The sequence below is a fragment of the Platalea leucorodia genome (assembly GCF_965183815.1).
Source record: "Platalea leucorodia genome assembly, chromosome: 17".
Lineage (NCBI taxonomy): Eukaryota > Metazoa > Chordata > Aves > Pelecaniformes > Threskiornithidae > Platalea > Platalea leucorodia.
The window spans coordinates 1,073,815-1,086,370 of NC_138839.1; the positions used below are offsets into that span (position 1 = coordinate 1,073,815).

At 49.9% G+C, this 12,556-nt stretch overlaps 2 protein-coding genes across 2 annotated transcripts; one reads left to right on the forward strand and one right to left on the reverse strand.

Annotated features, from left to right (window-relative positions):
• Positions 1-2,224: 2,224 nt before the first annotated feature.
• Positions 2,225-8,289, forward strand: LRRC47 (leucine rich repeat containing 47; the record flags this gene model as incomplete). The annotated part of the gene is made up of 7 exons (XM_082329256.1): positions 2,225-2,872; positions 2,953-3,399; positions 4,138-4,254; positions 5,466-5,581; positions 6,472-6,574; positions 7,007-7,096; positions 8,043-8,289. The coding sequence occupies 7 exons, from the start codon at positions 2,225-2,227 to the stop codon at positions 8,280-8,282; spliced, it is 1,761 nt and encodes a 586-aa protein (XP_082185382.1). The 3' UTR covers positions 8,283-8,289.
• A 1,499-nt stretch (positions 8,290-9,788) lies between these two features.
• CCDC27 (coiled-coil domain containing 27) lies at positions 9,789-12,539 on the reverse strand. The gene is made up of 6 exons (XM_082329258.1): positions 12,285-12,539; positions 11,501-11,631; positions 11,282-11,359; positions 10,790-11,002; positions 10,058-10,162; positions 9,789-9,933 (listed from the first exon to the last, which is right to left on the reverse strand). The coding sequence occupies exons 1-6, from the start codon at positions 12,436-12,438 to the stop codon at positions 9,796-9,798; spliced, it is 819 nt and encodes a 272-aa protein (XP_082185384.1). The 5' UTR covers positions 12,439-12,539; the 3' UTR covers positions 9,789-9,795.
• Positions 12,540-12,556: the final 17 nt, after the last annotated feature.

The following is a 12,556-nucleotide window of genomic DNA, read 5'->3' on the forward strand; positions in this document are numbered from 1 at the left end:
GGCTTTTACAGGCAGATTGGTGCGCTTGTATTTTGAAAGTCTTTATATAAATTGTTTCTTTAACTCTTCCAAATATATATATATATATAAAAAAATAAATATACATACATAAGGAATATATATATTAACAAATATATATGTATTTTTATTTCTACTTCAGTGGCACAGGTTGCTATTTGAGAACCTGATTCCTTATGCAAGCAACACAACCGTTGATTTTGCTCAGAGGTTAGCATGTGCGATGGACTGCGGGCTCAGCAGCTGTCGCCCAGAGCATTTTTTTTCCTTTTGGATGTAAAACTGTGAGCTTTCCGTTGTGCAAGTTTAATGGAAAAAAAAAAAAAAAAAAAACAAACAAAAACGGTTTGCAAAGATCCTCCGTGTGTTCTGGGTTGGCCAATACAGTATGTCCAGTGAACTGGTAAACACAGCTCTCCATTGCTCCTCAACCACGGCTTTTAAAGCAAAGCGTAATTAAAATAATCTGTTAAATCCTGCATGTAGCAGGATGTGTGCTTTCTATTTTATAACGTTACAGGACAACTTTTTTAAACACGTTTTAAAAAAAAAAAAATTAAGACTTGATTTAAAAAATAAAAAAACCCCAAACAGCCAACCGAAAGCAAACCAACCCCCCAAACCCAGGACGCTGTTAGTTAGAGCAAGGGCCGTGTTTCCCAGCGCTGACCCGTCTGAACAGCAGAGGAGTCGGGAGCCACGCAAGACGCCTCCCCAGGCCTGCTCTCTGCAGGCTTTTGTCCCTCGGGTAGCACTTGTCGCTCGCGTTTCAGTACGAGGACGCTTTCCTGCTGCGCTGTGCTCAGCTGTTGGGGCGCCGGAGCCAGCGCAGCGTCCGCCTTTCTCTTTGCTCCGTCCTAGAGCACAGTAATTTTGCCTTAGGGACCTGTGCAATAACTCTGCAGCCTTTTCACTGCAAGAAGTTGTCACGTAGGAGATTCCGGACTCTTCCCTTGCTTTCCCGGCCCCTGCTAGGGAGCAGGAATTAGGTGTGTGCCGGAGAAGCGCGTTACAGAGCCTTTTGTCAGGCAGCTTTTAAAAGACAAATGCATAGGCTTGGGCACACCGCATCGCGACTCAGGGCTTTGTAATTTTTTTTCCAAATCCAGAATAGCTTTTTAGCAATATTTTAGAGAAATCAGTTAAGTATTTTAGAGTGTGTAACATTCACTGAGATTGCTGGCTATCTTTAGACTAAAAAAATGCACTTCTGAAGTGAAGCATAAAGGTAATATTAGCTACGCAACGGTACGAATTGGAAACAAGTTAGAAGTGAGAAAATGGAAATTGTTTTTCGGATGTGAAAGGACCTTCTTTGAGCCGCCTGTCCGTTTCAAAGGATGATTTCACCCGGCTGCTTCCTCTCCCGTAATAAACAACCTGTGTTTTCTGCAGCGGCAAAATAAACGCTGGTGTGAAGTTTGGTCCTGTGCCATGAAGTCTCCAGAGAAATGTTCCGGAGCAAAGTGTTGCACAGGTGCAGGTCTGGCTGACGGGGAGTTCTCCAAACTGTTGGACTGGAAAACTGAAATCAGCAGTGATGGTACATCGTTATTAAAGAGAGAACAGACTGTCGTCCCTATCTCATGGGCTTTTTTCTATCTGATCTCTTTTTCCATGCTGTACCTGAATGTCAACCAAGTTGTCTTCACCCGTCTGAACTGCAGAGACGACTCCAGAGCAGCCGGCGGCCCCGCGCGCGGGAATTCATCTCATCCCAGGCGACCGCTCGGAGGTCCCCTACCCCGAGAGCGCGTTTATATAGATTACGCGGTTCCCAAGTGCTGGATAAGCAGAGAAGGTATTTAAATCCTCGAGGTTTTATCGCTATCACTTCAAGGGGAAAAAGTCACTTGTGTTAAACGTGTAAGTTATTTTTATTGCACTTATTTAATAAATTTGTTTAGCAGCTTTGGGCGGTTCCTCTGCAGTTTCAAGCTGTTTCAACAGAAAGCGGTCCCGGGCGGGGTGAGAGCGTGGCTGCGGGGGCCGCGCCACGGCAGCGCCTCGGGGCACCCGTGCTGCGCCGCTATCGCAGGCGCGGTGCTCCGTCGCGACGGGATCCCTTGGTTTCGCCTTTAAGACCCCGCCGGCCGGGCCCTCGTTCCTGCCGAGGGCGAGGCGGGGCGGCGGGCGGCGTGCGGGGCCGGCGGCGGGGCGGGGCGGGGGGCGGCCCCGGCGGAGCCCGGGCGGGGAGCGCGGCGCCATGGCGGCGGCGGCCTGGCCGGAGCTGGAGGCGGCGGCGCGGGAGCGGCGGCGGGAGCTGGCGCTGGCCGGCGCGGCGGTGGCGGAGCGGGTGGCGGCGGGCGGCGGGCGGCTGCCGGCGGCGCTGCTGGCGCTGCCGCTGCTGCAGTCGCTGGAGCTGAGCGGGTGCGCGGCGCTGCGGGAGCTGGGCCCGGGGCTGGCCGCCGCCCTGCCCGCCCTCCACACGCTGGTGCTGCGCGGCAACGCGCTGGGCCCCGCCGGGCTGGGCGCGGGGCTGGGCGGGCCGCTGCCGGCCCTCCGCCTCCTCGACCTCTCCGGCAACGGCCTGGAGGCGCTGCCCGCCGCGCTGGGCGGGGCGGCGGGCGCGGAGCCGGCGGCGGAGCCTGCGGCGGGGGCCGCGGCCTTCCCGCAGCTGCGCAGCCTCAACCTGAGCGGCAACCGGCTGCGGGAGCTGGGCCCGGGGCTGGCCCGCGCCGCGCCGCAGCTCCAGGCGCTGCTGCTCTCCGGCAACCGCCTGCGGGCGCTGCCCGGCGGGCTGCTGCCCCCCGCCGCCCCCGGCGCCGCCTTCCCGCTCCTCAGCCGCCTGGAGGCGGCCGACAACGAGGTGGCGGAGCTGGGCGCCGACATCGCGGCCCTGCCGGCCCTCAAGGTGGGAGCGGCCCCGCGGCCCCCCGCCGCCCGCCCGGGCGCCGCCGCCGACCGCCCTGGCCCCGTCTCTGTCTCTTCCAGAGCCTGGACGTGGCCAACAACCAGCTGAGGGAGCTGCCCGCTGCGCTGGCCGACTGCCCCCGCCTGAAGGAGGCCAACTTCAGGGGCAACCAGCTGAAGGACAAGCGGCTGGAGAAGATGGTCAACGGCTGCCAGACGAAGGCCATCCTGGAGTACCTGCGGGCCGGGGGCCGCGGGAAGGGGAAGGCCGAGGGGGCCAGAGAGGAGGCCAGGAAGAAGAAGAGGGAGAAGCAGCAGAAGAAGGATGGCGGGGACGGGGAGCAGGAGGAGCTGGAGGAGGCGAGCAAGCTGCTGGTGAAGGTTCTGCACGTCTCCGAAAACCCGGCGCCGTTGGTGGTCAAAGTGAGCCCGGGCATCAAAGATGTTCGACCCTTCATTGTGTGCTGCGTGCTGAAGGGGGTGAACTTAAAGCCGGGAAATGCTCTGAAGAGGTTCCTGTCCGCGCAGGTAATTGCTGCGGTCTTGGGTTGCTCGTTTGCAACGATTAGCAGAGAAGTTTCTGAAACGTAGAGTGAACTCTTCACCCAGCAGGCAGCGAGGGCACGGCGGGATGGCAGCGCAGCGTGGCCTCTGCCAGCAGCGTGCCGCCTCGTCGGTCTGTAATAAGTAAAACTGGTTTTCATGGGGAACCTAGTAGGAGCTCAGGTATTGCCATGAGACGGCGATGAACGCACATGCGTTTGCGCTGCCTCTGTAACAACAGCTTGTTAGTGTTGTGGAACCTGTTGAGAACTAATAACAAACCCACGTCCACGTTAGAGGTACCCTGGTTTGGCTCCAGGTTCCCTAATCCGAGCTAAAACTGTCTCGCACGCCTAACCTTCCAAGCAAGGTGCGGTAACCACAGGCTTTCCCCTGCCATACCGCTCGCCTGTCCATTAGGTGGCAGGTGTTAGCTTCTTTCAGATAGGAGACTCACATATTTGTGATTGTTTTCTGATTTAAAACTGTTTTATCTCCCAGTTGAGGAACATGTCGTGTGCTGTACTTCACTATCTTTACGTTTGGTTTGTAATTCAGATAAAATTACTTTGCAGGTGAAGAGAAGGGCTCCATTTAATGCAAAAAGGTTACTCAACTAGCTGATAATGCTACCAAGACTAAATATAGAAGAATCTGAACCCTAGGAGGAGTAAATCATGTTGATATTTTTGATATATTTTGATGGCATTCTTTCTGTTTTAGACTAAACTGCACGAAGACATCTGTGAAAAGCGGACAGCAGCCACGATTGCCACCCACGACTTGCAGTTGATCAAAGGTCCTCTGATATATGATGTTCAGCCTCCTGATGAACTGAAGGTAGGGCCAGTGGCACTGGTGGGCCTTTCCACCCTTTTTCCTTTTGCTTTCTGGAACTCTATAGAACAGAAAGAATTGTTTTCTTACCCTGTAGATGCTAGTAAAACTGACTGCAGGAACGTTAGGTTAGAAGCTGTGCTAACTTTCTTGCTGTCCTACTGTAACAAAGCCTGCTTGAACCAGCCTCCCAGAGCTACCTAGTATTGCTCCAGGACCGGTTATGAGTGCGTCTGTCCGAGGACTCACGGCAATCACGGAAAGCAGACGTAGGGTTTTTTTCTCTACAGAGATTGTGATCTTGCTTAATGTGTGCCTTGGCTTAGGGTGACTGAGGTACTGGTGTTTCGGTGTTGATCCTTTCTCCCGCGTTGTGGTGTTACCCTCTTAATGTTCCCTGGAGGTCCGTATACGTTAGGATGTGCCTGCAGTGCCGTACAGCAAGGCAGGTGCTCATTCGTATGAGGATACCTCGAATGGCAGTAGCCTTCAAGGTAACCTAATTCAAATCAACTCAGGTTCTGTTGATTTACCCAATCTTGAGTTGTTTGTTGCTGTTTTCAAAGAAGGGGCAGGGGGGGAAGCTTGCAGTACATTGTGTGACAAGCTCTGTACTTGTAACTTCAATCCAGAATATAAAAATGATAGTTCAAATTTGTCATCCTTATTATTCAGGCCTATTTCAGTGTGGCTGTTAACATCCTGCCTCCAGAACCCATCTCGCTGGAGGACCGAACGAACAGTCAGGATATTCTGACTTGGGGCTGAACCCAAGTTTTTGTTGCATTCTGCTCTAGACACCTTGTGTTTCTAACTGTTCTGTGCACGTGGCCTGGTCCTCAGGAACGAATGCTTCGTTTTCCTGATGGCTTACAGAGCCTTTCGTACATGGCTTCTGTTAGGAGACAGCAGGTTTTCGCATTATTCAGTAAGTAATGACAGTGAAGGAACTGGCTAAGGAAACTGTCCGTGCCTGGGTTAGTACCAGCGAAGGAGCCTGTTTTTCAAGCGGGTGTTGCAGCTCACACAAAGACTCGATGTGATCGTGGTAGTCCATGTGAAATAGAAAGTATGTTTCCATACTGAATAAGGTGTTAGGAATGACGGATACAGAAGTATGGTTTTAGTTATTGTCTGGCTTACAGGAGAGTTTTAATAACCCTAGTCTTTGAGTCACTCTTGAACTCAAATGTTTGTTTTCTTCTATGGTGTAGATAATGCCCCTGGGTCGAAAGGAGATCAAGGCAAAGGATCTTCTCCGTCAGCTGCAGTTAGAAGCTGAGGAGCAGAGGAAACAGAAGAAGCGTCAGAATGTTTCTGGGTTGCACAGGTCAGTATACTGATCTTTTGTGGTTTTCTTTGTGAAATTCACGTGAATTTTGGTAACTCGTATGGAAAAACAGCACTGAAGAAAATGTGCTCGAATGTGTTACGAGAAGCGTGTTCTGTAATGGTGATGGGGCTAACAAACCCAGCGTGAGCTCTTAGGAGTTGAGATGAAAAACACTGAGCTGCATTTATATGTAAAGAGTAACCTGGAGTGAAGTGAGGATGATGAGTGCCTTCTGTCATTTCTAGCTGCATCAAGTAAATTTTTGTCATATGAATTATTCTTAGAGGTGGCAAATACATTTAGAACAGCAAATAGAAAGGAAACAAGGAGGAATGAAGCGTATGTCATGCACCTTCGATAAACTAAGCAAATCAGAGGTGCGGTAATCTGCGTGTAGTACCAGAGGAACTATAAAGCAGCGTGGCACTGCCCTGTTCTGTTTGCTGCTCAGGCAGAGATCGCTGCCCATATCCATCGCTGATACGGCCTGGGGAAGTTTGCCACGTACATGATGGGAGGACTGTGTATCGCCATAGTAAGAAAGAGGGAAAATTAAGGAAGCTGTCTGGAAGAATCAGACAGTGGACTGATTCTCCTGTTTGAGCACTGGGATCTCTGGAAGCACTAGAAGCATGTCTATCTACTTTGACAGCGTGGATATTAAAATGGGAGTTACGTTATGGTTCTAGCCCATCGCTTCCTGCAGCTGGTGGCTTTCCTCAGCTGTATCACCATGATACCGTTTGCTGAATTGTAGTGCTCCGACTTCTGGTGTTGCTACGTGGTAGATCAGGAACACGCTACTTCGTTTTTGTCACTATTTTCTGCCATTGTGTCCAGCTGCTGTTTCAGTTGCTCACTTTTTGCTTCTCTGTTTTTCTTGGCAGGTATCTCCAGTTATTGGATGGCAAAGATAACTACCCGTGTCTTGTGGATGCCGAAGGCGTTGTGATTTCTTTCCCACCGATAACCAACAGTGAGAAAACAAAGGTACTCTCTGTTAGTGGAAATACGCTAATCAGAATTAAACAGTATTTCTTTCTGCTGAGAGATACTTAACTCCAGATTCAAAGACACACGCAGTTCTGTGAAACTTGTGATTGCGTTCCAAATATAAATCTTCAAAACCTGAACCTTCTCTGCTAGACCGTCGGATTGAGGTGGATCTTGGAGTTATATTTTTACCTTTGTAAAGCTGTAAAGCTCTGGCAAGCTGTTCCAAAGGCACCAGTCTGCCTTGGCAGAGGTGGCTTTATTGAAGGGCAGGAATATGGTTTTTGACTTGTAAAGAGAGGCAGTCCTTTGCCTCTGGTGGAATCGAATGAAAGCCTTTCATTCCGTTTGTATATTGAAATGTTGCCAAGTGACTGTGGGTGAGCATGCTCTGATTCCTTACTTGCTTTACCTGTGAAATTCTTACAGATCAGAAAAGACACCCGTGACCTATTTCTGGAAGTGACAAGCGATACCAATTTACAGATATGCAAAGATGTCATGGACACACTAATTCTGGTAAGTAGTAAAATAATCCTGTCTGTTCTTGGTGTGCTGCTTAACAAAGTGTTCAATTGCTCACATGTATTGAGAAGGATACAGAAGTTGATTTTTATTTTAGTATTATTATTATTCCCTCTCCTTCTTGCTGTATCACAAAAAGTTTTTGTATTCTTGTATCCCAGCGAACTGGCAGACCTCAAAACTCACCAGCGTAAGTAAGGTTGTGTTGCCACAACTGGAAATCTATGGTTTGACTTTCAACACCTTCCCCTTGTTTAGTGACTTAGTGACTTTAGTGACTTTAGTGGCTTCAATTGCTGCCAATAAATTCTTTTAGGGAGGTTTCTCACCTCAGCCTGCCTGACAATTAGCTTGCTTGGTCCTATCAGTATTACAGAATTATCTTTCAGATACTGTAGTAGCAGCAGGACAGTCTCCTTAAATGCCATTCAACATGCTTGCTTTTAATTAAAGCTTTCTTAATGAAAAGGGTAAAACTTGGTATATGGTGACTAGAGGACAGTATGCTGTTAAACATTTTGCAAGATGCATTTTTTCTTGTCCAGTTAACCTTTAGAACACATTGGTGAAGGCTGACTGGTTTGTGTCGTTGACACAAGGTGGTAACAGAGACAATTTCAAACGGACCAAAAGCAGACTCGTCGGTGGTGATCCTGCAGCAGGCTCTTGTTGCTTAGAATCCAGTGCTTTGACAAAGCCCGAGTTCTGTGTTAAAGGCAAAAAATTAAACTGTTCAGAAGGAGCGGGACCTCCTGGAGAGCACAGCAGGAATAACACCAAAAGCCCTTTCGGTTTCCTGGAAGATTCTGGCCCACTGAAGAATGCTTTCATGCAGACGTTCCTCCAGAGGCTGGCCAGACCCGCACCTTGGAAGCAACTTGGAGTTGCTCTGAGGGCTTAACCACAGAATTAATAATTTTCTATATTTTGCTTTTAACAGAAAATTGCAGAACTGAACAGATTTACCTTGGAAAATAAGGAAGACTCGGGCTCGGATAACGAATCTGACGCTCTTTGTGGACCAGTGAATTTGAACCCCAGCCAAAACGTACAGCCGATGAGTTTTCCATTGGTAGTGGAGCAGGTTCGAGTGGTGGACACAGATGGAAACTTGAAAGTACTTTATCCTTCAAAAACTGACCTGACCACAGTTTCTTCTCTTCTGACTGTAATACGTTAGCAGCTATCAAAGCTAAGAAAAATATTCAATTTTCTTCTTTTTTTTTTTTTTCCCATATTCAACAATGCAACTCGTACACAGTGAGGTGGTTTGGTTTTTTTAAAGAAAAGATGCAGTGCATCCTGCCTGGCTATGTAAAAACTTCAGAGTTTGATCAAGCTACAGCAAGGAGCATTGCATTCTTTCAGCCTTAATAGAAAGTCATCAGTATTCTGACGAGGTAGAGATAACGGCATCTTCAAATGCGAACTTAAAGGCAGAGAAGGTATTGGAAGTCAGAATGCATTAACTTGTAGAGGAAATCATTATGACATCTTAGCGTTTATAAAATGGGTGCCGTCCTATTTTTCTGCAAGATCACTGTTTCTTCCCGGTTTGTTTCAGCGGGATTGTTATTTTGGCAGCTAAACTGAGAAATCCGGTAGGCGACAGCAGTGAAACTGAGTCACGTGCTGTGTGCCAATACTGAAGACAGAATGCAAAACTACTTCGCTAACGTCTCATTCTGCATAATTTTATTTTTATATCTGGAGTAATTGTGAAAATGTAATTGCTACCAGAACTTGAGGAATGAGTTTTAAAGTGATGGTTTCTGTGTTCAGGCATTAACGCAGCTTCCATTTTTAAGGGAAGTCAGTTGAATTGACTGCAGGGGTTTGTGTGTGCCAGTACCTTTGAGAGCCGTCGCCCATCCTTGCGGAGTACCCGCTGTAGCGACCTCGTGTACCCGCTGAGTTACTGTTGATCGAGCACGGAATTTATTCTTGGTCGTGAAGTTCAGTTGCGTTCAGAGGGCTAACGCTGCCTTACATCGACCCTGCTAAAGCTCCCTGTCTCCCCAGAATATGAGCACTCTTGCCCAGCGCGACCCGCCTGGAGCTTTCGGTCAGACTCCCGCGTGAAGAGTGCTGGGGACACCTTCCGAAACGCAGGTCGTTTGAGCGGTTCTCATTTTTGCAGTCTGTGGGTGACTTTTACATCCAGGCTACTACCTGTATGAATGCAAACCTCTCCATAAGCTAGGGTGACTGACAGATTGACTTTTTTCTGTTAAAAATGATACAGAGCTGTAACTGAACTTCTGGATACCATGTCAAATACGTCCATGTGTTGGGGCTTGCATACTGAATGGAGAAATAAAACAGTTCTTGCAGTCATATGTCCCTGTCACTTGTTTTGGCATTGGTGAATTTTCCGGTCATGTAACTATACAAACCTGCCAAAGCAGCTGTTGTATACTGCAAAAACGGTAACTTAGCACTTTCTAGCTGCTTGTAGTAGTGCTTCAGGCTTCCCTGTGAAGTCAAATGTTTCTACAGACCAATGAGTTACAGTGCATTGTGCTCTGAGCTGGCTGAAACAATTGAATTAGATATTCCCACAGAACTTGATTTCAGTAAAATGAGTTTAATTTGTTGGTAAGTCACCATCGCGGAACCAAGGAAACTTCGCCTGAAGTTGGTGACGTATTCTGACTCGGCCGTTAGGGCTGCTTCTCGGGCGTTAAACGGTGCTACCTCGCAGGACTCTTTCTCTTTCCCTTAGCACTGGTAGGCAATAAAGTAGACGCGTCGATGCTGTGGAGCGATGGGACCTTGATGCCTTTCTGTTTCAGCATCTGATGGAACTCCATCCGTTCGTTAATGATTTTCTGAAAATTAGAGATGTGTAAAGAGGTGGGAAAGCACTAGGTGGAGAGCAGTGCTGCAAAGTGTTCTCTTACCTCATCAGTCCCTGGCCAGCTGCTAGAAGCAGAGGTTGAAAGAGCCACGTACCTGCATTGCCTCCAGCACCTCCTCATCCGTGACCTCTGCCTGGGGAGGCTTGCTGCCTGCCGTACTGAACGTAGCCTGAATTATTTTGCTTCGATATCTTTCAAACTTTTGATAAAAGAGGAAAGTAGGTGTGTTTAGTCTTTATATACAATTCTTTGGCATTTGCATGGATTTGCAGAGGCTACACTGTCAGACTTGGACAGAGAACTAGTGAATGATGAAATGGAAAGTCTGTCTGTGTGAAATTACGGGCAGTTTGACTGGGCTTCACTGCAAGTACTGTGATAACGATGTGTTTCTGGGGGGACTGAGTCCCTCACCCAGGTGTCAGGCTCTGTGCTTGCTGCCGGGCATGTGTGCCTGCAGGAAAGGGCTTTAAGGTGATAACCTGTTATTTTGAGTCTGGAAGGATATTAGAAATCTGGTGAGGTAGCTGTTCTGCACTTGAGCTTCTCAAGGGCTTCTGGTACTTGAGGCCTGTTTGCTTTGTAAGTGATGCAAGAGCTGCATGCTAAAAAGCTGGGAAGCAAATGGAGTGAGTTTGCTGCTCCTCTGGCCCCGTGGCTGCAAAGGGAAGCCGGGCCCTGAGAGCAAAGGACTGCAGTGCCCCGGGGCATCTCCCGCTGTGCTCTGCCCAAGAACGTCTCTAAGCTTTCAGATTCTCTGCTTGAAATGGTTGAAGTGTCTCGCAAGAGGGAGGTAGGAGTCTGAAGCGAAGGAGGCTACACTTACCCTGCTGGTGATGCATTCGAGTGCCACTCGAGTTTGCAGCTCCCGGTGCTGCAGCGTCTCAGCGTGGCTCTGGATCGCCTCCTGGGCCTGCTGCTGCTTGTGGATCTGGTATTTGCTGGTCAGCAGCTCTGCCTGTAGCTGGCTGACTGTCCCCTGTAACTCGCTGATCAGCTTGTTCTGCTCAGCCAGTTTGGATTCTTGTTCTGTAACAACCTGAGGAGATACAGAAATCGAGCCGTTCCTGTGAGGAAGAAACTGAGCAGGCTTGGCCGCGTCTCCCCAGTGTCTGGTCCAAACACTTCTTGTATTTCCTGGGCAGAGCCTGCAGACTAACAACCTTGCCGGTACTGGGAACTGTTATTACTTGGCGTTTTCTCTAAAAGTGCTGGATGGAGTAAGTTTGTTTATGTGGCAAACTCTCCCAAGCCTCAAACAAGCACAGCTAAGCAGCTAACACAAGAATTTTCTATAGTGGCTTTGCACCGCGTTTACCTGTCGAAGACTGCAGTTCTCCTTCTCCATTGTCGCCATCATTTCTTCGTGTTTCCGTTCTTCTCTCAGACTGCAAAACTGCAGAGAAAATATTTTACACTTCAGTTTTACAGTTCGCAGCTGCACCTCCTGTCTATGAGAAAGGGAGCTGTTGCATAAAGCCTGAATTTCCCGCTGCCAGCTCTCCTAACAGCGACGGCCACCGTGCTCTCATGGTACCTTGGCAGACATGGCTTGTAGCTGATTTTCTCGCTCTCTGAGCTTCTTTTGGAGCATTTCCTTTTCAGACTTGGCTCCCCGAAGCTGGGATTCTTGGATCTCCAGTTGTCTTTGCAAGGAAGAGATGGTACCTGCAAGGTTGGAGTACTGCTGTAAGCAAACCGAGCCCCTGCCAAAAGCTTCGTGGCACCTTTTTCAGGTAAGCGTGAGCAGACCGGCCGTAACCGTCCGAGTATAGACTGTGGGTGAAGTTAATGGTACAGCCACGGTGACACCGGTTAATATAATGCATTTTGTAGTACTTTGCTGTGATACATATTAAACTTGAGTAATGTCGCTAGGAGGTGGGAGCTACGCTGAGGGCTGATGGAGCCGGTAAGAGGAGCAGAGGTTTGCCAGAGGGCTGAAACGCTGCCGATGCCCCCGAATGCGGCTCAGGGCCGCCTCTGCAGGGCTTCCTCGTGCGCCTCGCTTCTCAGGGGGGAGAAGTGTCGATGTGGTGCTTGGGGACACGGTTTCGTGGTGGATGGGGCGGCGCTGGGTTAACGGTTGGATTTGACGATCTTAAAGGTCTTTTCCAACCTCAACGATTCCATGAGAGAGAGCGGTTTCAAAATAAGTGGCGTTTCTGCCCCGCTCTGTAAGCAGCGATGGAGAGCAGGAGCTTTGGCACGCGTGAGAACGCAACCTGGAATTTTTTCGAGGTAAAAGGAGCAGAATCGCAAGCAGATGAACCTGGTCGCCGGGGTAAGAGCGTGTTGTCTGGACGCCTTCCCCGCGGTACCTGCGGCCACGCTGTAGGCGTCCTTCGCCTCCTGCAGCTCCTGGCGGAGCTCCCGGTCGGCTCTCGGCATCTCGCTGGGCTTCGCCTCCTGCTGCGGCGGGGCGCCGCCGACAGCCTCGCCCGGGGCTGCTTGGCCCGAGCGCCCTCCGTCCATCGCCTGCTGCGGAGCGGCGGCGGCGCCCGGGAAGGCGATTCGGCCCCTCTGCCGGGCGCGGAGCGGTGCGGCTGCGCCCGCGGGAGGCGGCCGGGGCCGGGGCCGGGGCCGGGGCCGG